This window comes from Ostrinia furnacalis, unplaced genomic scaffold (genome assembly GCF_004193835.3).
Source record: "Ostrinia furnacalis isolate ACB-3 unplaced genomic scaffold, ASM419383v2 OfSCF1242, whole genome shotgun sequence".
Classification (NCBI taxonomy): Eukaryota; Metazoa; Arthropoda; class Insecta; order Lepidoptera; family Crambidae; genus Ostrinia; species Ostrinia furnacalis.
Genome location: NW_021131481.1, coordinates 306757 through 331910, shown reverse-complemented (window position 1 = coordinate 331910; position 25154 = coordinate 306757). Strand labels below are relative to the sequence as shown.

The window sequence follows — 25154 nt, the reverse complement described above, 5'->3', positions numbered from 1 at the left end:
GTCTGTAGAAGAATCCAGAGTCACTTCTTCAAAAAATAGGTAGTTACGCTTGAACCAACTTTTATGGCTATAAAACTGTTAAGTTGGAATTAATCGCTATCCATCTGTTACAGAGGACACGTGAGATCATTATTTGGTTTTATAACCATAAAAATTGGTCTAATTGATCCGCTAGTTTATAATAGGTAGCTTTCCCTCCGCAACCTTATTGGTATTCCATGTATGTGTCTTTTAACTGATTTCTGTTACACATTTCATGTAAAATTTGTCCAGTTATAACTCCATTTACATCTGCATCTGTAAACAAGGGTTCATGTTCTCCAGCCCAGATGCCGAGTAAACAGAATCGTCTTTCAGTGACGTGCAGCTGCCCCTATATTTGACCCACTGACCTAATTTTTTATTATTTATTTGTATCAGTGTCAGTGTCTTCTAAAGAGTGTAAGACGATTGTATGTAGGTACTATTAAAATGTAATTTTAGCTCATTGGTTTTGTCTCATATTTGAGGAATGTACTATGTATCATGAGTAGAGTCTTCGTTTAAAAGGATGCGAACGATTTAAATTTCAATAGGTAGACAAAATTGATAATTATTATTCTTAATTATCAAAAATTTTAGCTTTCTCCAGTAGCACTGATATTATTATACTGTGACTCATCAAAGTCATCATTGTCAAAAATATTGACAAATCGCGAACTGTCACGGCCATAAAACTGACACGCGTCCGTCCTCCGTAAGCGCCACCGCGCGACCTTTAGACATACCTACTCTCTAATCTGTGCGCGCGACTGATTGAGATTGTCCAAGCCGTCATGGACGATTTTTTCCACATTTTTTAACATAGTAACTAAATAAGACGCAATATAAAAATTTCATCCGTTAAAAGCCCTCAAGTTATTTCTGAACTTTAGTTTAGTAAAAGATTTCCGTTTTCACCATTAATCCCAAATTTTTAAGTGACCCCTATAAAAACAAAATTCCTGTTATGTATCACCATAGAGGTCACTTACAAATTAGGGATTGATGGTGAAAACGGGCATTAGAATCTCAAATCGCTTATTTTAAAAATAAAACCATAAATAGAAAACGAATAGAGGTAACTTTGGGAATTTATTCTATCGAGTCAACTTCATCAAATCGTGTTTCCATCCGTTAATAGCCCTAGAAAATATTCTCAACTATGCCCAATAAAAATCTTAGCCTTTAATTTTACTGTTTAGTACCTCAAAAATGATAAATGAAAACCTCATTTTCGCCATTTTCTCTGCTACCCGGCCTTAACAAACACTACTTAATTATTTTTTTATTTGAATTTAAACGTCTAGTAAGATACTTTCATAAAAAAATAAATAAANATACAGTTTTTTTTTCGGTTTCGGTAAAACCGGTTTTGTGACCCCCTAAATCCCACCCTTACGTTCATATAAAAAGAATGTGCGTAATCTATACGTACATAAGGCACCTAAAATAATAGAGAGGAAAGAATTGATTGTATTGAACAATGAACCGTCTCAGCTATAAAAGACCCACCAATACGTAACTGTGTCACAGTCAGAGCCTTCAAACTCAAATTCAAGCTACATCTGCTATCTATCCAAAATAATATTTAAAGTACCTACCTACCTGCCCAAATGTATAAACTGCACATACCAACATTAAAAGTAAATGATATTACACTCAATACATATTATTATTATTATTCATAATTATTATCTTTTCTCTCTCAAACTTATTTTAAATACCTTAACATAATTATATATTCATATTTATTAAGTCATAAACCTTTATTGCATCATCTTAGATTATCATCATAATTATAAGGTGCTCAATAGCACAAATTAATGCACACTTACGTATTTTCTTCTATTTGTCAAATTTTGTAGTAAGTTGTAACGTTCGCTGTGGGCCACGCACCCCTCTTNTAGACGCTTGAAATTTGGCATGCAGGTACCTTAGTAAACTTAAAGCTTAGTTACAACAGGATATTGCGAAATTCCAACGGGAACGGGAGTTAGCGGGAAAAAACATTTGTATGAAAAAATCTAAACCGCGTAAGATAGATGAAGGGGGTAAAACGGGATCCACGCGTACGAAGTCGCGGGCGGCCGCTAGTTATTAAAATAATACGACGACGCAAAAATTGTGGGTATACCTTTACATCTACAGGGTGTTAGGTAAATGGGTATATGAGCCGACACTAGCCCATGTTAACATGGGCATATAAATGGTATGGTGAAGTCAGAAATTTGATATTATCATTTTAATTTTTTTAATTTTCAAAATAAATTTTAAAAAACCGATTTGTATGAAAATTAAAGTAATTAAAATGAAGATATCAATTTTCTGACTTCNAAAAAGTTAACATTACTTATTCCGTATTCTTCATTACAAGGGTACATTTTAACATAAAAACTGGAGATTTTAAAAAAAAATACTTAAATCTTGAATAACTTTGAAATGAACAAGTTTCGGACATGGTGTCATATGACTTAAATGACTGCAAATAAGCTCTACTTTAACCCCTTTCAAGGAATGTATTACGAGATTGGATATATCGGAATACTATTTTTTTTTTTTACAAAAATACGCATTTAAAGTACATTTTATACCTACCGCCTATTTCCATACATCTTTAAAGAAATGTTTCTTAGCACGTGTAGTGGCAAGTGAAATAGTATTATCATCAACCGCTCATCGCATAGTGCAACCTCTGACTCGGCATGCGTAATGCAGAGGTCGGCGACCGGTTATCTGATCGCTCCGAAGGCCGATCTGAACGTAATTATCGGTTAGTGGCGATTAGCGTAGGCTAAAGTCGATCTCTATTGATGTCTTATTCCAAAGAACTACCACACGACCTTCCATTCCTAATAGTTTTACCTCTACCTTTATAATAAACGACATACTTACCTGTAGGACTGAGCGACGTACACACCTAGAACTGTAAACTTCCTAAATTATTTACCTATTTGTTTTAAAGTAGATAAACAGACTGTTTACTTTGTATTTTTAAGTCTATTCTAGCTAAAACTAATAACCACTGCATCCTGTAATGAAATCCCCATGATGTCCGTTTACCTTACGCTAAACGCTTGAGCAAACTAGGGCAATCGCGCTACAGTTAGTAAACTAGAAAATTAGAAATCCGACGACAAAAATCTAGAAGTGTTATTAAATTAATACTCGGATTCTAGAACAGAACCATAGGTAAGTAACTGGTTGTTCGATAATAGAATGTAAATTCGCACGCCGTGAAGCGGGATCGTCGGCCGCCGAGCGAGGGTGGTGCGATCAATTGATGAAGAGCTCCCGATAGCTACTGCGAACGTGCCCGGTACACCAGCGCTCGCACTCGGCGCGCCTTTCATCCCCGCGGGATAGACGCTCCGCTCTTTTGTTTTAAGGTTCAGATGGTTTTTTATTAAAAAACGTTACCGTGATTATAGCTAAATTATTGTTAGTGGCGTATGAAATAGTTATCTACTTACCTATATTTGATGATGAGCTGCCGCGAACATGCCCGGTACACCAGCGCTCGCACTCGGCGCTCCTTTAACTTAAAGGTTACCCACCCGTTATCCGCGGGATACAAGCTAAGTTCTCTTGTTTCCAAGATTCAGATGAGTTACTTACCGCTTAGTTAAATTGTTAGTTTGCCATAGTTTATCTCCTATTTAAACAGGAATGTCTAAAAAGTGTACTGAATGTCGGATGTTGGATTTGATAACGCAAAAATTGTGGGTATACTTACTTACCTATCTTAATTAACATTATATTATTATCTATATAAAACATTCTTACCTACATACCTACCTTAAGTAGGTACTTATGAAAGAATGTTTTATATAATGTTTACAAATAGTTTAATCATATAAGGTCTACTTACTTAGTTTTGTACAATAGATAATGTTATTATAACAAGGTGCAACCCTTAACCCGCTAATTCATTGCTTGTGATCTGGTGCGTTATAATTGATTTACTTTCAGTGAAAGAGAGCAATTAATAAGCCAGGTCAAACAGCGAGTAACGTGTCGGGGGTTTAATCATGTAATATCATTTCGGTGCCCGAATACAGCCCACGCAGAAAAGCCAACTCATCTAAATTAGTTTCACAGCATCAGTTTATTTTATCTTCAGTTCTAATGTAAATAGGTTTTTATGAGACTAAAAATTAATAAAGGTTATCGAATTTTCCATGAGTAAGTAAGTAGTTGTTAGGGCCTGATCAGGCACCGTAAAAAAGATTCTAAAAGCCGAACCAGTGATTTATGCGAATTTCCCCACATAAATCTTGCATTTAAAGCTTAAAATTATTGAAATAAATAAAACACATTATCTGAAATTAAAATACCAATCTTTTCTGATCGTATCATTAAAATGACGATACCTTTTCCAATTTTATGCGCTGCTTTTCAATGCACCTGCTGGACGCAGGCCGCTAACCAATCGACCAACGTGGAAAGCATTGGGAGAGGCCTATGTTCAGCAGTGGACGTCCTATGGCTGAAATGATGATGATGATGACCTTTTCCAGTTTTAAAATAAAATAACCAGAAATGAACTGGCTGTATTACCCGGGCAGCGGGGAGGACGCGCTAACAATGTTGACCGTGGCGCGCAAACAGCGGGCGGCTGCGTCAGCCCACGGGCCGCTGCGCGCGAGCCGCAACCCTATCTCTTACATGCCAATGTTTTCACGGGAATTTATTTCTGAAGGAATTTGATCTTGGAGTTGCTGGTTGCTTCCTGAAATATCGGTATTAAGTAAATTACCCTGATCTTATTTATTGCAATTTGTTAGATTCAATGCATGGATTCAATGCCTATTGACGGTACCTACTACGTTGCAGCCTCTCAGTTTATTATAATCGAGTAGGTATTTCATGAAACTGGATATTTTCACGAAAATATCGCTGTAAAGAGTTTTCACTTTCGTTAATAAAATATTCACTCTCATGCCATAATTTGAAACCATATTATTTAGATAATGAAATAACATTAAACAATGAAGATAAACCATGGGCACCTCTCTCACTAAATCGTATCTACTTAATTAGCAAAGAGCTCGAACAAAGTTAAAATATTGACGGGTTTATAATAACAGTATCTCTATTATTTATTGTTGGCCGTACCGAGCGTCGATTCAATTAAACGCGCGTAATAAGGCCCATGTTTAAAGTGGCGGTGATTAAGCTCTGCTGATCAACCCTTGCTGTGCGGGCACGCGTGAAATCACTTTGTTCGCGCTGCCCGTTGTTCGGCTGCCTGCCGAATAACCGCGCAAATATAACTAACGAGCATTCGTAAATTGTAAGGGTTGCAATTTTGATGTGGCAGGAGTTTATAATATTATTAAGATTACATTTAGAAACCACTATGTTTAATGAGAAATTGCATTATACTTTATTATTTTTTGCAATGTCAGTTCTGTATTTAGGAATGTGAGTGAACCGTACAATTTTCACAAAAAACCATTCTAAACTCACTATTAGCAGATAACAAGAAAAAACATAACTCCTTCTGGCGCAGTCGGGTGAAAAAAACATAATTTACATGGAAGATATTCGTAGCTCGAAGCCTCTGTAGTTTTGTAGACGTCGTAGTCGACTACGAATTTCGTAGCAATAATGTTGCGGTGTAAGTATTTTACGTGGTTGGTCGGGTTTATGTTCTAAACCTAAGTTAATTTTTTTCATGGTCATGATGGTACTTTTGTAGTGTAAGTACACATGTAGCATCAAATAGTTTAGCAAAAGTGTTTAGTTTTCAAAATGTGTGAAGATAAGTAACCGTGTACAAAATTGTGTGCCATGTTTTTGTATTTATAGTATTGCGTGTTGTGTAGTTGAGAACTTATGTTCTCAGAAACAAAAGACTGAAAGTACGTATAGAATGCGCGCGTCTCGCGACGTCATTGGACCGGAGGGCGGAGTCTCGCGCCGCCCTGTGCCGCCGCGGCAGTCCGAGTCCGGCCGGCGCGCGCCCCGCACGGCCCCATGGTGGAGCACGCGCTCGTCGACTGCTCCCAGGCGAGCGCCATGCAGACCGTCCCGCCGCCGCAGCGCGAGGCCGACGGCGACCAGCTCGCCGACGAGTATGTGCAGAACTTCGAGCTCGACCACCTGGAGGACCACCACCTCGTGAAGCGTGAGCCGCTGCGCAGCGGCTGGCACGAGCTCATGGAGACCCCGCCGGCCTGCGCGCGCGCCTGCCGCCCCTGGCCCGACGCGGGGCCCTACCCGCAGCCGCACGTGGCCATCGCCGTGGACCCCAGCACGCCGCCCGAGACGCCGCCCGCGCCCGTGGGCCGCAGCCCGTGCCGCGCCGCGCTCGTGGACGACGTGCTGTGGCTGCCGCACATGCGGGAGCCGCTCGACATGCGCACCGTGCCCTGCGGCAACTTCGAGGACTGGGACCGCCGCGAGTGGCGCGAGCAGGACCACCACATGCAGCAGGTGGCGCTGCGGCCCGCCAGCTCCTGCTCGGCCGTGTCGCCGCGCACCGGCCAGCACCAGTCCTACCCCGGCTCGTCGTGCGGCGACGACCTCATCAGCGACGACCTCCTAATGACTCTGAGTGTGCGTGAACTGAACAAGCGGCTGCACGGCTTCCCGCGCGAGGACGTGACGCGGCTGAAGCAGAAGCGGCGCACGCTGAAGAACCGCGGCTACGCGCAGAATTGCCGCAGCAAGCGGCTGCAGCAGCGCCAGGAGCTGGAGCTGACCAACCGCTCGCTGCAGGACGAGCTGCACGTGCTGCAGCTGCAGGTGGCGCGCGTGACGCACGAGCGCGACGTGCTGAAGCAGCGGCTGGCGCTGGTGGGGCGCGAGCACGCCGTGCCGCAGCACGCGCCGCCCACGCCGCACTCGTCGCCCGAGTTCTTCTCGGAGCTGTGACGGCAGGGCGCGGCGCCGCGCGCCGGCGCCTCCGCCGCAGCCTCCTCCGCCTGCGCCTGGCAGCGATACTGAAGGCGCGCGCGACACGACTCTCGTGCTTTTGTTAAGTTTGAAATTTAATTATCATCGGTTCCAGTTTATAGTTTTCTTTATCATTATGGTGGAACAATTTAGCCGAGAATTCCGTCGGGAAGGCTACTGAAACACCGTGTTAAATGTATGGTTGTGTCGTAAATTTATGCATATGCATAGCTTCGTTAAAGTATAATGTGTACTATTAAAATTATACATAAGTTGATACTATGACTCAAACAACTGATTAATCTAATAATTGTAAATAGATACATTTAAAAAACAAAAATATCTATAGGAGGATTTGTGTTTTCCTAATAAAATATTTACTGAAAATATTCTTTTATTTTTCTACTTATTTCGTCTTCAAAACTGTTAAAAAACTACGACATAATTAGGTAGGTATTTATTATATCACTAGTTTAATAAACTTAATAAAAGTTTAATTACCTACTTACGAGTAGGTATTCCCCATAAGTATCTCAGCGTTAGATGAATTAATGACTGGAGATGTTTAAAGCTAGTATATTTAGGTATACTTATTTAAAGGCTTTTAAACTGTGGTTTAAACAGCTGATGATTACAGATTTCATTTAACTTGCGATATTTTTACATATTATTATTTAGCGATTTATTATATTATATTACATGCGATAAATTGATTCAATACCTATTAAAAGTTAAAGAATAATTACTGTCTATAAGATGCTATACGTTCACAAACTATTAAAGTGCTCCTATCCTATTTAAAGCTTTTAAATTGAAAATCTGTCGAAAGCTGAGTGAAAGTGGGTGTTAAAATAAAGTTAGTGAATTTAATTTTGCATTATTTTTTCTATGTCTAGATAGGTAAAATTGATGAATATCTATCTATAGGTAACGGAGATACCCCAATGTACCTAGGTACTTTTTGAATAAGCATTACATAATTTATTATACCTACTACATATAAATCTTAGGTAGGTATGTTCCTGATCAGCACACTAACATTTGTATCCAACGGGATTGGATTGTGCAACATTTGGATTGTTAAGTACGCCATATGCGAATCTCCATCCAGGCCTAGTAGCCGCTAGTAACTAGTAGTAGCGGAAAGAAGCTGATTAATCATGTTAACGGACTAAGTAAATACGTATACATAAACATTTAATTTTCAACACAAAGTGCAGGGATTCTTTTTTATATTTTTCAGGGAAAATGGGGCTTACAAAATATTGTCATACTTTTATGAAATGAAAATTCATAATAGGGTGGAATTTTGTAATGCTACCTGGAGGTAAAGTGATCTTAATACTGTAGATAGAAAATTTTACTCAAAGAAAACATTCCTTTATTTTTGAAAAGAAAGAGAACTGCATTCTTTCCAGGTGGCGTTACAAAATTCCACCCTGTAGGTAGGTATATCTGAAAATTTTGCTAAGAAATAAAAAGTGCTTCTTGAAAACGCTAGTGAGAGAACAAAGATAAAATGGAGTCGACAAGATATCGATACTTTAAATCGCTAGGGGCAAGGATCGAAACTGATTTCACAAAATGCTTATGTATGAAAACCTTTTTATTATTATACGTTATTATTAACTACTATCACGAATTTACTTTTTAATTATGGCGATCTGCGTACCGCATAATGTTTATCAAAAATAATGCCTATTATTAGGCTTTCAACTAGCTCTTATAGTAATTACATAGTTGACAGTTACTAATTACTTCTACTGTTATTATTTTTTTTGTAAAATCTTATAATCGCAAGTAACACATCATTTTTTTATTTAAAATTACAAAATAGAAAATTATAATTTACTTCTATTTATCGATAATAGGAAACCGCATTAGAACACGAGCACGGCACTATGTTACGACCGGCACATGCGGCCGTACTGTGTATTTTCACACGACAGTGGATATCGGAAGAAATTAAATACATTGCGCAGTAGTTGAGCATGACATAAAGTGGTTGCTAACTAAATCGTCAATGTACAAGTGTGTTTGAATTTTTATCACCACTGATTTCGATATCGCAGTAACTGTTACGGCACTGAATTCGTTCGTAAAAATGTTTAGTTTTTTTTATTTATAAGCAAAATACCAATGGATTTTCAATACTTACATGTAGTAAATGATACCATTGTTCCTGTAGTTCTGCGTTTCACTTGTTTTATTGCACGTAACGACGCATTATCCAAAATATCGGAGAAGTCCGGAGAACATTTCCTTAGTACGACTGAATCGCGACTAACCTAGCTACGCGGCCGATGTTCGTTTCTGGGCATATCGCGGAGACACGCGCCACGCCCCCGTTTCACATCTATTCCCTTCTATGATCTGAGGTAAGTAGTATCAGACTGCAACGCTTGCGGTTGCGACTTGCGGTTTCAAATTAATTTGAAGACAATTATCACTTTGATGACTCAATGCCTAGACATTTATAAATTTGGACATGATATTTCATCATAGTCATAAAAACTGTTTAAATTGAGCTAGAAAAAAANAAACTGTTAAATACATAAGCCTGTCAAAATCATAACCCTCCTTTTGCTTTGTCGTAGTCGGATAAAAAACTACGACATAATTAGGTATTTATTATATCACTAGTTTAATAAACTTAATAAAAGTTTAATTACCTACTTACGAGTATTCCCTTATCTCGGCGTTAGATGAATTAATGACTGGAAATGTTTAAAGCTAGTATATTTAGGTATACTTATTTATAGGCTTTTAAACTGTATTTAGGTAACATGCGATAAATCGATTCAATACCTATTAAAAGTTAAAGAATTTACTGTCTATAAGATGCTATACGTTCACAAACTATTCTGTAATACTAAGTAACAATTAATTCAAAGTGCTCCTATCCTATTTAAAAAGCTTTTAAATTGAAAATCTGTCGAAAGCTTAGTGAAAGTGGGTGTTAAAATAAAGTTAGTGAATTTTGCATTATTTTTTCTATGTCTAGATAGGTAAAATTGACGAATATCTATCTATAGGTAACGGAGATACCCCAATGAACCTAGGTACTTTTTGAATAAGCATTACATAATTTATTATACCTACTACATATAAATCTTAGGTAGGTATGTTCCTGATCAGCACACTAACATTTGTATCCAACGGGATTGGATTGTGCAACATTTGGATTGTTAAGTACGCCATATGCGAATCTCCATCCAGGCCTAGTAGCCGCTAGTAACTAGTAGTAGCGGAAAGAAGCTGATTAATCATGTTAACGGACTAAGTAAATACGTATACATAAACATTTAATTTTCAACACAAAGTGCAGGGATTCTTTTTTATATTTTTCAGGGAAAATGGGGCTTACAAAATATTGTCATACTTTTATGAAATGAAAATTCATAATAGGGTGGAATTTTGTAATGCTACCTGGAGGTAAAGTGATCTTAATACTGTAGATAGAAAATTTTACTCAAAGAAAACATTCCTTTATTTTTGAAAAGAAAGAGAACTGCATTCTTTCCAGGTGGCGTTACAAAATTCCACCCTGTAGGTAGGTATATCTGAAAATTTTGCTAAGAAATAAAAAGTGCTTCAGAACAGTTTCTTTGCTACTTGTTACACGACCGTGTTTGTTTGTAATCGCGAGGCGGAGTAGGTACGGTAAAGATTTGAGTGATACATATACCTACCAAATCGGGTTTAAACCCAAGCGTGTGAAGGGCACGGCACGGCAGGAGCAGAAGCTACTTCAATAGTCCAATGGCTGAATAGGTTTCATTTTTTGTACACCCTTTAAACACGAAGAGAATAAAAAATGTGCTTTATTGAAAAAATTACAATCGATCGTGATATGAATTAAGATAACTAACATCTCAGCTCTCGGTTTTCAGCCGGTAAAAGCGTTTTCATAAACGTTTATAACTGGCTTCATACTGGTTTATTACAACTAAGTTAACTAACTAGCTAGGTAGATAGTTTTAAAAAGTGGTTTAATAAACGCGTGAAATAAATTAAATTAATGAAGTAAGCTCCCAATAACTACTGTTACTGTTACTAATAACAGAATTTTACCTGTGGGAACCTATAAGTGGTTTAATTACTTGTTGCCTATCTTATGTCATTATAACACACTGTAAATCCTAAACAAATAAATAAATAACGATAAGCAGTTAATCTGTTTTCATTTTGGTCAATCAAAACAGCCTTAAATGTTTCATTATTATTTGGAGGTAGGTGCTCACAAGTAGGTATTGAGAGCATCGACTTGGCTTCTGCTTGCGATGCGTTTTCACGAGCAACAACGATTGCGATTGCTCAAGAGTTGCGGGAAACGAGGTCGGTGCACGCGGCGTTCCTCACTTCAACTTGAATAAATATTAATAAGCAGCACTTTTTGGGTTGGAAGTTAAGTAATTAAAGATGTACGGAAGATTAAGCTAAGATTTTGTGATATTGTAGTATTTAACAGTTAGGTACTACTAAAATGTATTCTATCATAATATTTGTAGAATAGATTTCTGTGAAGCATGGGTAATATCGATTGTAGTTAAGGAAATTTTTTATATTTACTTAGCTTCTTTGCTGAAAGGCATAAACTCGAACATAGATTTTAAATTGCAGTGATAGTAATACCAGGCCTGTTCATCTCCGCGAGTTTACATCGAAAACAAAACACGCACGATGGCCCACCTACAGGATACTATTCGACAAGGCCTCACATACAAGCGAACATTGACTCACGCACGCGTATTCTTGTGTATGATGGAAGAAAATAAAGAAAATGGTGTACTAAATACTGTGCAAAATTTAACTGCCTAAATAATAATAAAAACACAGAATGTACTTTTTTAAGTTGCCTCAAGACACTAAGAGGTAAATAAGTAGTTAATATTATTCATGATAATTCATGCTAAATCATGTATTTCCTCCGCCATTTTCCGCAGTTTGGCACCTCACGTCACATCACTTTACCGAAGTCAGCCCTATAGCTTCGGCGCAGTGCCGATCACTGACGTTTGTCAACAAAATGGTGCTTGACTCTTGAGATAGGCTAAATTACACCATATTGTTAATGACATTGAGCATACATTTTTTTAAATACCTTCGCGAAGTAAAACTTCTGTACGTAGTACTTATTATTATTCTGTGGTAATACGAGCATAAGCGTCAATAAGCCTTAAAGGTTTGAGGTCCAGGACAGGCAGGGAAAAACCACCGATTTGAGGGTCGATAGTTCGATCCCAGTCAACCGCTCCTGAGCTATTGTGATGAATGAACCCGCTTCTACAAATAGCAGCTTAATTGGAAGTGTTAACGGAAATATCTGTATCATTATTTCATACGATGGTTCTCAGATTTAGCATACTTTCTGTATAGAACGCTAGTAAATGAAAATATTTAATCTTCTTATCTGTCTTAGCATCATATTCAATTAATATTGAGACGGTAAATTATTTTAAAATTTCTTGCGACATTTACAAAGTAAACAGGAAACTTACATTGTTGCATATAGTTAGATACCTACATCGAACATGAGCAATACTAAGTAATCGTAATTTGATACATGTATGTGATTATGCTAACAGGGTTCAGTTGGCATTATCGGAATGCTTTAACTGGAAAGGTCTTGTACTTACTGTAGTTATTTAAATGTTTTAAGTATTGAATAAAACTTATAACGATAGGTGAACTTCATTAATTTTCAACCAGTCAACCTTTAAGTAATTGTCATTTTGATGATTAATGTTTACTGAACTTTTTTTAAGTTCGACATTATTAAATCTACTTAACCTGATACATTATATAAATAACAGTTGATTAATAAACTAATTTGTAATTATAAAATGTTAATATAACTAAGAAATCTCATTGTATTATTAGCTACCTACTGCATTTGCAATTGTTGATTTTGAAGGGAATGCCTATTAGGTTAATAGGTAAGTACTTACTACTTCTTGATTACTGGAAACGCGTGGTTAGGTATTGCTCTTAAATTTTTACGAAGCCAACCAACAATTTAAAATTACCAACCTTAATCACTGGATAGGACTTGTTAAAATCACTCTAATTCTAATAGGAAGATGTCTACTTTTTAAAATTTGCATAGATAAAATAGGTTATTGTAAAATTTAACTTCACCACTGTGCAATCTAACACTTGGCTTTGGACATAGAACTTAAGAATTGGCGTGAAACTTGTTTAAACAGTTGGAACTTTGTTTACTATTTATTTAATTAACGGAACAACGAACAAGTAACAGTACAATAGGGCACTTCTTCGAAATCGCATTCTTCGGCTGATTCATATGGACAAATTTCAAATTCAATTTTAGATTTGTAACATAGACTCATATGAAAATAGGTACACCCAATAACATATATTTGGATAAGGGACTCGTTTTTGTAATGTAGTTTTCAAGATATCGACGTTCAAATATTTTGTGCCCATATGAATCAGAATTTGTTACATATTAATCAAAAATAGAAATAAAATTTATAATATTTATGTACAATTGGCTCTAAATTAAGAAAATAATCATATTATAACAAAAACAATGATCTGTTGTTATAAAAAAATGCAACGAGACCACAATAATTCGTGAAAAATCATTTTTTTTAAACTTTAGTATACATCCATAACATTTTGTCATCATCATAATCATTTCAACTGAACATAAGCCTCTCCCAATGATTTCCATAATGACCGGTTGGTAGCGGCCTGCATCCTGCGCCTTACTGTGGGAGGACGTTCTACACTGAGCTTTCTGGCACGTAGCTTCCACTCCAGAAACGTGCTATCCCATCGGCCATCATTTCTGTATACTATGTGTCCTGCCCATTATCACTTCAGCTTGCTAAAACATCGGACTATGCCACCATGCGACTTTAGATCGTTTACGGATCTCCTCATTACAGATTCGATTGCATAAAAAAAAAAACCGGCCAAGTGCGAGTCGGGCTCGCGCACAAAGGGTTCCGTAGCAGCAAATNTAAAGTAGGCATTGTAATCAGCATGCCACCTGAACCAAGCACAGATGAATCAAGTATTTGCCTTCGTTTCACCGGGTTCTAAGCCAACCAGCTCCACGTCTACCTTCTAGCTCATCCGTTGCAAGATGGGCTTGCCTCCACGCCAGAAAGCAGACTCTCATGATTAAAACCTGACCAGTTATGGTCATGAACAGCTCACGCCATATGAATCAGTATTTTATGCCGGACACTGCTTATTTATTTTTTTGCGAACAAACTAACTTAATTAAAATTATGACACATTTTTTTTGTAGAAGGACAACTCATTAGCTTTCGAAATAATTTTAATTTATATTGATATATCAAAAGGAAAATGCTACATTAACCATTTTGTTCCGGAAAATGGCTAACGGACACACCATATGAATCAGAGAATTACACTTCAAATATTTTTATTTTGTATAAAGACAGCAATTATGTCAAAAATGTAATTTGCGCCAGATAGGGCTATAGCTAAGCTATACGAAAAAAAATATTGCATGCCATTTTTTTAGTTGGTTACAGAACTATACCCAAAGACATCGAAAATTTTGCCTCCGAAGAAATACCCAATAACCGTTCCAAGAAGTCATTGTTTAGAATTTTAGGTATAAAATTACTGGTCAGTGTCTTCTTACTGATATATTTTATAAAGTTAATACGGTGTTGTATGCACGTATAGTGTTTAAATTCCTACGGGAAATTGTACTCGTAGGTCTGTGCATTAAAGCAATGATGATAGGACAAACTTAAGAGATTGTTTATGACCAACTGGCATCATTATGGCTGTTTAAGTTACAGTCAAAACTCATAATCGGTCAAAACCACTTTTGACTGAAAAAATTCATCCCCACTTTACATGTAGGGGAGCTACCCTAAAAAAATTTTTATTACAACATTTTATTTTACCGTTATGTCGGCGTGATTAATATACATACCTCCACAAAATTACAGCTCTCTAGTGCCAATAGTTTCCAAGCAAAACCTCGGACGACAGACAGACAGACATATCGAAACTATAAGGGTTCCTTGTCAGGACTACGGAACCCTAAAAACCACTTGGAAGTGTAAAATTTTTGTGATTTGTGCTTACAAAATGATCACCACACCTAACTTAGGTACAACAGTAATGTTGCTAGGTAGGTATTCTTGAGGTAAAAGATTTAAGTAGATTATTCATTTGTTCGGTAGGTTAAATAAATGTTTAGCACTCAAAAGTGGTTTGACTAACGTTCTTAGTTAAAACCACTTTTGACTGAAAAAATCAGTCAAAAGTAAGTGATATTGACCGATTATGAGTTTTGACTTGGTAAAAACAAACAAAACAAATCATGTTTGTTCGTGGTGTACGAAAAAACCGGTCCACTAGGATGCAACGTTATTTCAGGAAGTTCTATCTAATGAAAAAAAAACCGCATTAATTTAAAATTCGATTGTAGAGATATTCGTACCTAGCTATTCTGAAACAAGGCACAGAATTTATTCAGACTCAAGCATACATAGATTCAAGATGGTGAATGGTTGAATTTCAACATTTAGAAAGAAAGAAAGAAAAAAATGTTTATTCAGTATCATCGACAATACACTTACAATACTTAACATTAGACCGATAGGTGTTATTTTATTAATAAAAAAACTTCGAAATTAAAAGCTGCTTACACATACTTACTTACTGCTACCTATAGCTCCTTGAAATTGCTCCTAATCAAATCTGCCACCTGCAATGTTTTTAAACTTTTTTATTATGACGTGATGCGTGGGATGCATATCTACTACGCATAAACGCACAAATTGGTTTTAACATAAATGAGAACCTCCTCCTTTTTTGAAGTTTGTTAAAAAAGTAAAAAACTATTTATTTATGTAGGTATTGCAAGTATAAATTATTAAGGAATACTAATAATGAATTCAAATGATACGAAGTCTGTGCTTAATATCATGCAGGTATTCTTTAAAAATAATTATTTGCGAGTGTTTACTTTATGTTAATTCTATACTAGATAAATATTGTAAATTCTTAAGTTGTGTGAATTTCAAATTTTTAAATACACAATATTATCATGGTAAAATACATCTAGCAACCTAAAACAAATTGTGTGAAGCTTCAAACAATTTCCATCATATTGGCTCATTACCCGTCATATACTTGGCGGGTACATGTCTGCTCGCGGCATCGACCTAGCGGCGCTCAAAGGAGCCGCGGGGCGTGTCCTCGGCCGCCACGCCCCGCCCGAGCGAGACCACGATAGCACCGCCTACCTGCTCACGCAAACCCAAAACCCGTTTTCCTCTTGCCACGAACGTCGAACACCTTATCCTTATCGCAACTGTAATACAGTTCAAATCCTCACCAAAAAGGCTTTCCTAGCTTCACTTTGCTCTGTGAGCATATAACATCGCACTTCTGTAGCGTCTCGTAGATATAGATGTGTATGTGGAGGCTGTCATGCAAATGGAGGCCTGCTAATGAAGCCGCGGAGAATTATGGCCATTGTTACTGCTGGTCGGTAACGTAATGGCCCATTTTGTAGGCGTTCATCATAATAATAAATGGCACAATTATTCCTGCAATGCCATTGGGCTGCATATATGAATGCATTTGGAAAAATATTTCACTCAGCTTTTTAGGCTGTTGGTAGAGTCCAAAAACTATGTTATTATGGCCTAACTTAGTTAGATGCATTAATAAAATAGTATGAATGTCTTACTTATTTAGAAAATAATAAAAACAACTACTAAAGAAATTGTCGAACAGTTTAGAATAATAAAATTCCGCTTGAACGTAAGGAAGAGCATAATAATATTGTGAACACCTTTATTCTTAGTATTGTATGATCATTTATTCTATCGCTACTATTCAGTATTATTGGTAACCAAAACAGTTGAATAAACTAATGTAAACAACGTTCGCGAGCGTCATTTGTTTATGCTTCCTAAGTTTAAAAATATTTAGTTCATCAAAAATACTGGCCAGCTAATGTTTTGCGGAAAGAGCATCATCGTCAGCGTCCAAAAAGGCTGGTTTGTTATTATTTGCAGCGGCCGGGAGCGTCGCCCGCGTAGTGATGAGGCAGCACCGCTGCGGCGACGCGGCACATTTTTCTAGTGGCAAGGTCGGGCTTGCCAGCTCTGACGTCACTTTACTCTCCACTTTCCATTTCCCGTAACTTAAATTTTGGACGTATAAAAATGTGTCATAAAATCTTATTTCTACACCCAGCTTTATGATAAGTTTTTACGGTAGGATTTTTTTACGCATAATTTAGGAATCCGCACGTACTCTCCATTGCAATACATTAAATAAAAAAGTCAAGAGTCAGAACTTTACGAGTGACCTTAAATTCGCAGTCCTGTTGACTGCGAGCGCCCATAAAACAAGACTTCCTCATCTCTACTTCGTCCCATAAGAATGAGTTGTGTCTCCCCTGCAATGCAGGAGCACGGCTCTCTCATTTACCAGAGGCAAATGAAGGATTTGGCATAGGTACACTCCCCACGCCTGGTCAAACGGGTTGTGGTGAGTCCCGCAACAAAACAAAATACTTACACTCATTAGGTACATCTTAGAAAGGTAATATTGTACAATAACAGTTTTTTTAATATATTTTTATTTTCAAGGCGTAGTAGAGTAGTGAGGAGGGTTGAAAGGCGCGGCGCTCGCTCAGGGCTGAGTCAGCAAGTCAGCTCCGCAGGTCGCGCTCGATACGTCACTAGGTCGCTGCGATCGATGGGAAGTACAGCCGAATTTAGATGGAAGTAAGATGAACAATATTCTACTACTGGATAAAATAATAACAAAAGTATTTAACGTGATTATTAACTAGGTGATAAATAACATTTTGTAATTTTTGGCATGTTGGAAACAGTTCCGACCATTTTAATAATATTACCAAACACCTTGTTTGAACAAATTCGAAATTAGCTGCAAGAGCTTCGACACAATTGCATTTTATTTAAAATCGGTTGCTTCACGTCTATGGTCCATGCAGAAGAAGTTTCCTTTTAGATTGTGAGTTTTGCAGCATTGGATAGACTCTTTTCATTGTTAGTTAAGGTTGAGTAATTATTTAAACTTGGTATAACACCATGCTTGTGTTTAGAGTGGTCTTCTAAAATGCTTGAAATGGTCTTTATGGGTTTTATTGTCACTCTGGATAAATATACTGGTTCAAGTTGCTTTTATTCGTCCAAGATGATCCGAGATACCTAGATGGAGCATCTATTTCAATGCCGAGATCACGAAACATTGTAAGAAGAAAATCTCTATTAAATAGGCAAATAATTTAAAAATAGTAGATTTATACGCGTAAATACAAACTTTATGTGTGCATAATACCAGCAAAATAACAACACACTGCAGACAAAAGGCAGTTGCTAAATAAGTACGGCTAATAAGCTTACAAATGACGGATCAGTGATATTTTTGTGACAAATAGCATAACATAAACGAAGTATTATGTGATCGAAGTCAAGGCCAGGCCCGGGTATCGACCGCCCGAGTTGCTGGCTCAGGCTGCGTAAGCTTAGAGATCCACGCCATCAGCTTTTTTGGTCTCCATTCAAAAGCAAGCAGGTGGTTTGTCATAAAATTCGACGAAGCTTGTTTACCTATCCATTTTTAAAGGACTAGGACCAACTTTGTGATGACTTTGTTTGTTCAGTCTGCGCTGGATCATCATTATAAAATTTTTTTTACTACCTTGCCTCTATTAGTAGTAGTAGCCTAATTAATATACTGTAAAATATTTCCGGCCAAACAATCTATAGGTAGGTAGGTAATTATAATAAATCTGTAGAGAGGTCAATTCTGTACATGAAAGGACAATGACCAAAAGTGGTCCAAATGTCCACCACTAATAAGACCTATATGGGCTTATAGTCCATTAAATAGAGATTAACTTTCAGTATGGGACGAAAAAAAAATAAGCTGTCAGTAAAAAGTTATGACTGTTTGAAAAATTGTAGTAGTTTACGCGCTAATCTTTGGAACTAAGCACTGGTCCGATTTGAAAAATTCTTTTTGTTATGGATAGCCCATTTATCAGGGATGGTTTTAGGATTAATAACATCACCCTACAACCAATAGGGGCGGAGCAGTATAGACAAATGTTGTAAAAATGGGAAATATTATTCAAACTATTTTCACGCGTACAAAGTCGTAGGCACAGCTAGTATAATCTATATAAATAAAAATGAATTGATGTTCNATAACTACTACTATCTATAGGTAGGTAATTATAATAAATCTGTACATGAAATATATTTTAAAAATAACTATCAGGGGGTGATTAGTAATCGATAATGATGCCAAAAATGCGATCAGTAAAATTTTTGTCTGTCAGTCTGACTGTATGTTCCTTATAGAAACAAACTATTCTTCATTCTTCTGGGCAGGTTATAGTATACTTAGGAGCAGAGTAGTGAAGGGAAATTTTGGGAAAACGGGAGAAGTTTTTAATTTAACATTTTTTAAACTTCCGTCGCGTGTGCAGCCTTAATGGTTAAAGTTACATAGAAATCATGTATGACGGAAATATATCTTCTAAATATATAAAAGGAGAAACTGACTGACTGACTGACTGACGATGACGACTGACTGACATAGAAACGCACAGCCTAAACGGCTAAACGTAGGCACTTGAAATTTGGAAGGGACGTAGCTTAGGTACCGTAGAGGTCCATTAAGAAAGGAATTCCCGAAATTCCCACGGGAACGGGAATTAGCGGGAAAATCCTTTTGTATGAAAAATCTAAACCGCTTAAGTTAGACGCTTGAAATTTGGCATGCAGGTACCTTAGTAAACTTAAAGCTTAGTTAAAACAGGATATTGTAAAATTCCCACGGGAACGGGAGTTAGCGGGAAAAAAAATTGTATGAAAAAATCTTAACCGCGTAAGATAGATGAAAGGGGTAAAAAAAGATCCACGCGTACGAAGTCGCGGGCGGGCGCTAGTTAAATTAATAAAAAGGCAAATTGGCTAGTTATTTTACTTTACCTTACTCTATGTTTTTTCTACAAAACTTTTAGGTGTAGGTACTGCTGCTAGTAAAGTGTATTTCACAAAGGGTGTATTGAAGACACAATGTTAGTTCAATTCTACAGCAGAAGTTTTGTTATTTTAGACTGAGAAGGGAGTCGAAGTGCCAGCGCAGCGATCTTATTATAGTCTGCCCTTTTAGGAAAATTACACAATGTTGTTTAAAATTATTTTATTGAAATTAACAGACTCATCTATGTATAACTACTCTTATTTGTTTGTTAATCCTAACGATTTCTTTACCTACATAAAAATAAAAACAGGATTAACAAATGAATATAAAAGCGAGCAAACATTTTCATCATTTTCATATCTAAATAAAAATTACGTAATTTTCTCTGATTACTCCTATAGTATCTTATCGTTCGTCCAAAAAATATATTAACTGAGGTTAAAACTGGAAATATTGACTAATTTAACTACATTTACAGCTTTAATATTGAGTCAAAAAAGGTACCTATGTATCCAAAGCTAATCTAAAGTTAAAAATTTAATTCGTTCAATAAAAAACCCACTCCTAGAAATGTAATTCTCGTATTGTTTCATTTATTAGCACATAATTATTCTGTAGACGTTTTGTATGCTTAAAAAAATAACATAGACGCATCGTTCAATTAAAAGTAGAGCCTTTATCTCAACGGGTTCACAGAGAGTTCGAGACGGAGGGCGCGGGGGCGGGGGCGGGCGGGGGTTCGGTTCCAGGATCGCTAACTAGGCACTATTGCCAATCGATAGGTCGTCACCGCTGCCGCGGACACGCGCGACTCATCACTTTAGATGCTGCTACGTCGGGTCACTCTCCTTTTCTCGATGTCCTTCAAATTAGCTTTGTAGGTCAGGTTTCCGCTGGACCAGCTCCACGTGGTGTTGTTGACGCGATCACGACGGTGCCACCTGAGGGAGCTTTGTTTTTATGCTTTATTTACCTAGACTAGTTTTCCGAAGTTTCTACGAAGCGATTTCTTCATCATTATCAACAGCCTATTAAGCAGAAAACAGTTTAATGAGAAGTAGCTAGTATTATTGTCAAGAGTTACACTTTCTTGTAAACTAGAGTTAGAATGACATTGACTTTATCTAACGTGCAAGTATGTAACGTTATCAATTCTCAGCGGGTTCATGGCAGGGTAAAGATAGAGTCTGCACACGCTGCAGTGTTTCAGTGCAAGTGAACGCGATCATAATATCGACCAAAACAACGTCTTATGTGGTTTTCACTGAGATTATACATTCCGAAGTATTAAAATATAGCACGATGTTGTCACACATTANACACATTATTCAATTGTTGTCAATAGATATTATTAACAATTACATAAGTGATCTAAATAAGTAAGCATCGCACAGAAATGTAGAGTCGTCTCTAAATTTCTTAATTTTTGCTGTACATTAGAATTTAATTCACCCTCCAGTGCAAATAGTCAAGTGGGTGACAGACAGGAATAGGCTTCGTCATACACTTGCCGCTGAAGAGCTCTCGTGTCTTTGTGCCACGGCACCGGGTCAATACGTGATTTCCATTAAAAAATTAAAAAGAGGCGCGAGAACATTGTTTATCTGTGCGCAAATCGGCGGGGCTCCGCTGTCGAGATTCGTCTCACCGATCCGCGGAAGGGTGATCGGCATCCTACTGTTTACCTATGCAAAATCTTGACGAGTACATTTCGCAGTCGTCTTCCCGCATGTGTTTTATATTCGTTTACTCCGGTCGGCCAAGCTCATAATCGCCGCGCTGTTTGCGAGGGGAACTCTGCTGACTGAGCCCCACAAATATATGTCGTAAGATTTAATAGACATGTAATGGATATCTGGATGACGTTTTAAGGATTTGTGCAAACCGAATATGTCATTTCATCCTCGAGTAATTGGAATTTTATTTGCCGGATTTTTGGATCAAACCGTGTCCTTTCGATTTCTTCAACAATGAGGTTTTGTGTAGCTTTATTCCATTGTTATGTGTCCTACCTATGCTTTATCGTTATATTTATCGATAGTATCCTTTTATTCGAGTCTTATGCTGGCTATTTTGTACTCTATAATTATGGAAAATCGTAGATAGGTATTATAATTGATTAAAAACACTAGGTCCTATGCTGCGTGTACACTAAATATGGTAGGCGTTTCATTCACCTAATCTAAAGTAGGTATTAACTATTAATCAATCATTTTCATAATTAGACCTATCTATATGTAAGCCTGTTATTTTTCAGAAAAAATCCCTTAATAATACAAACAAAGTCTTTTTGATGATTCTTTGAGATGAGAACAAAGGTACTTTTTGAAAACTTGAGTAGAATCCTGAAAACGTGTAGGCCTAAACTCTCGAGCTAGAAAGCTCTCGGATCTATGATTTAAGCGCAAGTTAAGTGAATTATGCTGGCAAGCGCGAGCGGCGCGGCGCGGCGCGACGAGTCGGCGCTCTTGTTTAACGCGTCGGTGACGCGCATCAAAGCGCTTTGTGGTGGGTGATAGAGCTCAATCATGTGGAGACTGCATTTTTGCATCTAAATCACGAATATATTTACGAAGGAGGAATTGATATTATAAAGATGCTAAGGAACTTACTTAAATGGAAGAGGTTTTCAGGATTCTCAAACTGAAATGTTCATGTTCAGTTTATGGTTAGTGTAAGTAGTAAGTTTTCAGCAGTAAGTTATTATTATTTATTATACACAATATACATATAGGTACGCATGATTTTGTGAATTGAATATTATGCAGAGTCGTAATAACTATTTTTCAAATAAGAACCTCACCATTTGGTTAAAGTCGGTAAATAAAATAAAATGTCTATTTTTTCTCGATTGTTGTAAAGCTGGTTCAGATGCATTTTCTAAGTAAAAATAGTCCACATCCATAGTTGCAGCGATTATAATATGATCAGCGGCTGCGGGGTGCCGCAAACACGATTGCGGCAAACGAACCACGCGCCCCCGTGCCACCAGCCACCTGTCTTGGAATCCACTGAAGGGCGGTAACGAGCGAAACAATGAAATCTAGAACCCGGTCACAATATTGTAAAGATCTATTGCTCCTATGTATGGTAATGCTCGTAATAATGTATCTGTACCTTACCCACTCTATGAAAACTTCATTTAACTTTTAATTCATAGGTTTACTGCGATTACTTGAGTTTATTTAAATTATTCAGGGTATAGTTACCTATCACATGTGTGTGAGTGATGAATGATGACAGTAACCGTCCATCATCATCATCATCATCATTTCAGCCATAGGACGTCCACTGCTGAACATAGGCCTCCCCCAATGCTTTCCATGTTGATCGATTGGCAGCGGTCTGCGACCTGCGTCCAGCGCTTCCCTGCTACCTTTACGATGTCGTCGGTCCACCTTGTAGGTGGACGTCCCGCGCTGCGTTTTCCGGTACGCGGCCTCCATTCCAGAACCTTTCTGCCCCAATCAATCAATCCGCTTCCGGTCAATCGTCGAATCCAACTCGGCTGGGCAGCGTTCGGGAAACTACGCAACATCTTTTCGTCCAAAATACCTCAATGCCTGAAGACTAGAGTGTATAACCAATGTGTGTTACCAGTGATAACTTATGGCTCGGAAACGTGGCCTCTCACTATAGTAACCGTCCACTGACAGAAATTTCAGTAATTCATGGGCACAGCAACTATTTTTTTGTGGCGAAAATCTCACATTATAATGTCATCTTTCCTAAATATAACTAACTAGCTGGCCCGGCGAACTTTGTTCCGCCTTAATGGCAATAAATAAGCAGACTTTTTTTTATTTCGAACGGGATAAAAAGTATCCTATGTCCTTCTCCTGGCTCTAAATTACCTCCCTGACAATTTTCAGCTAAATCGGTTCAGCCGTTCTTGAGTTATAAGCGAAGTAACTAACACGACTTTCTTTTATATATATAGATTTATTTCAGGAAGCTATAATATTAAATTACAAAGTCTTATTTAAATTAAACCTTAGACAATATAGGTACAATATACATCGTAGGTAAAGCAGCTTACAACGCAATTTATAGAAATTAGATGTAACACGATATCTATGCGAAAATATGTCACTAATTATAACAAAATCATTATCGCATCTATTATGAAGGCAATAAATTGCATTTCGTCTCACGTTTGTTTTCTAAGCATACGTGACATTGTAGTATGGTGTGTATTTATGAATTACAGTGGTAATGGGATATTGATACAATGTAAGGGCTATCGTGTTCAGGCGACATCCTGTGGGCTACTTGGAAGCCGCCGATAAGACGCGTCCCGTCTGTAAGCTTCGCTCAGGTGTTCAATTCTTGTAGTTGGTTGATAACTTTTAAATTAATAAGTATTGTGATCGTAATATGCATTTTAGTGCGCTGAGTTGGCATATTTTGTTTTAGAGTAGAAACCATTAATAATTTCGATAGCGACAAGGTGGCAAATTATCCTATTTCTTATGTTATTATTTGTATAATTAAACCTCTAATTTAAGTCTATGTACCTATCTAATATTTTACTAACTGCCGAGGTAGCTGATAATATTTAGTGCATAAGATGTGTCTAACTAAGTACTCGTATCCATGTTCAATAGTGTATTTAATTTAATTTACTTGTGATGTACCTAATTAAAATATTGACACTAAGTTCTAATAGCAAACTGGTTGCGTGAAAATTAATTATACTAAATTTTAGTTTGAAATAAGTAGTAGATACCTAACTGAGTTGAAAGTATAGTTATTTATTAGAAAGGTACTACATGATTTAATTTAATATTATATTTTTATTTATAAAGTAGGGTGCACACGATCTTCAAATGTTAGGAACACACGAATTAGCTTAACGCTCGTGCGTCTTCCGGTGGTGACCTCGTCCACGAATTGCGTAAGTCATCAATAAGTCTTGTTTTTCTACAAGTATGCGTTTTAAATAAATAGTATACCTATGTAGAGAAGTTTCAAGTTTTAGCAGTAATATTTGATACAAAACCGTTTAAAACTTATCTACAGAACCCTTTTTTTTACAGATCGCGGATTTTTAACTACATTATCTGAATTTTGTGTGTTATTTTCAAAGGCTTTCATCGTGGTCACGTATTCCATCACTACCTAGGTATTAGTTCCGTAGTCCTGACAAGGAACCCTTATAGTTTCGATATGTCTGTCTGTCTGTCCGAGGTATTGCTTAGAAACTATTGGCACTAGGGAGCTGTAATTTT

At 37.2% G+C, this 25154-nt stretch overlaps 1 protein-coding gene across 1 annotated transcript; it reads left to right on the top strand.

Moving 5' to 3' along the window:
- The first annotated feature begins 5976 nt into the window (after positions 1-5976).
- Positions 5977-7270, top strand: LOC114352036 (neural retina-specific leucine zipper protein). Its single transcript, XM_028303474.1, has one exon. The coding sequence runs from the start codon at positions 6001-6003 to the stop codon at positions 6898-6900; it is 900 nt and encodes a 299-aa protein (XP_028159275.1). The 5' UTR covers positions 5977-6000; the 3' UTR covers positions 6901-7270.
- Positions 7271-25154: the final 17884 nt, after the last annotated feature.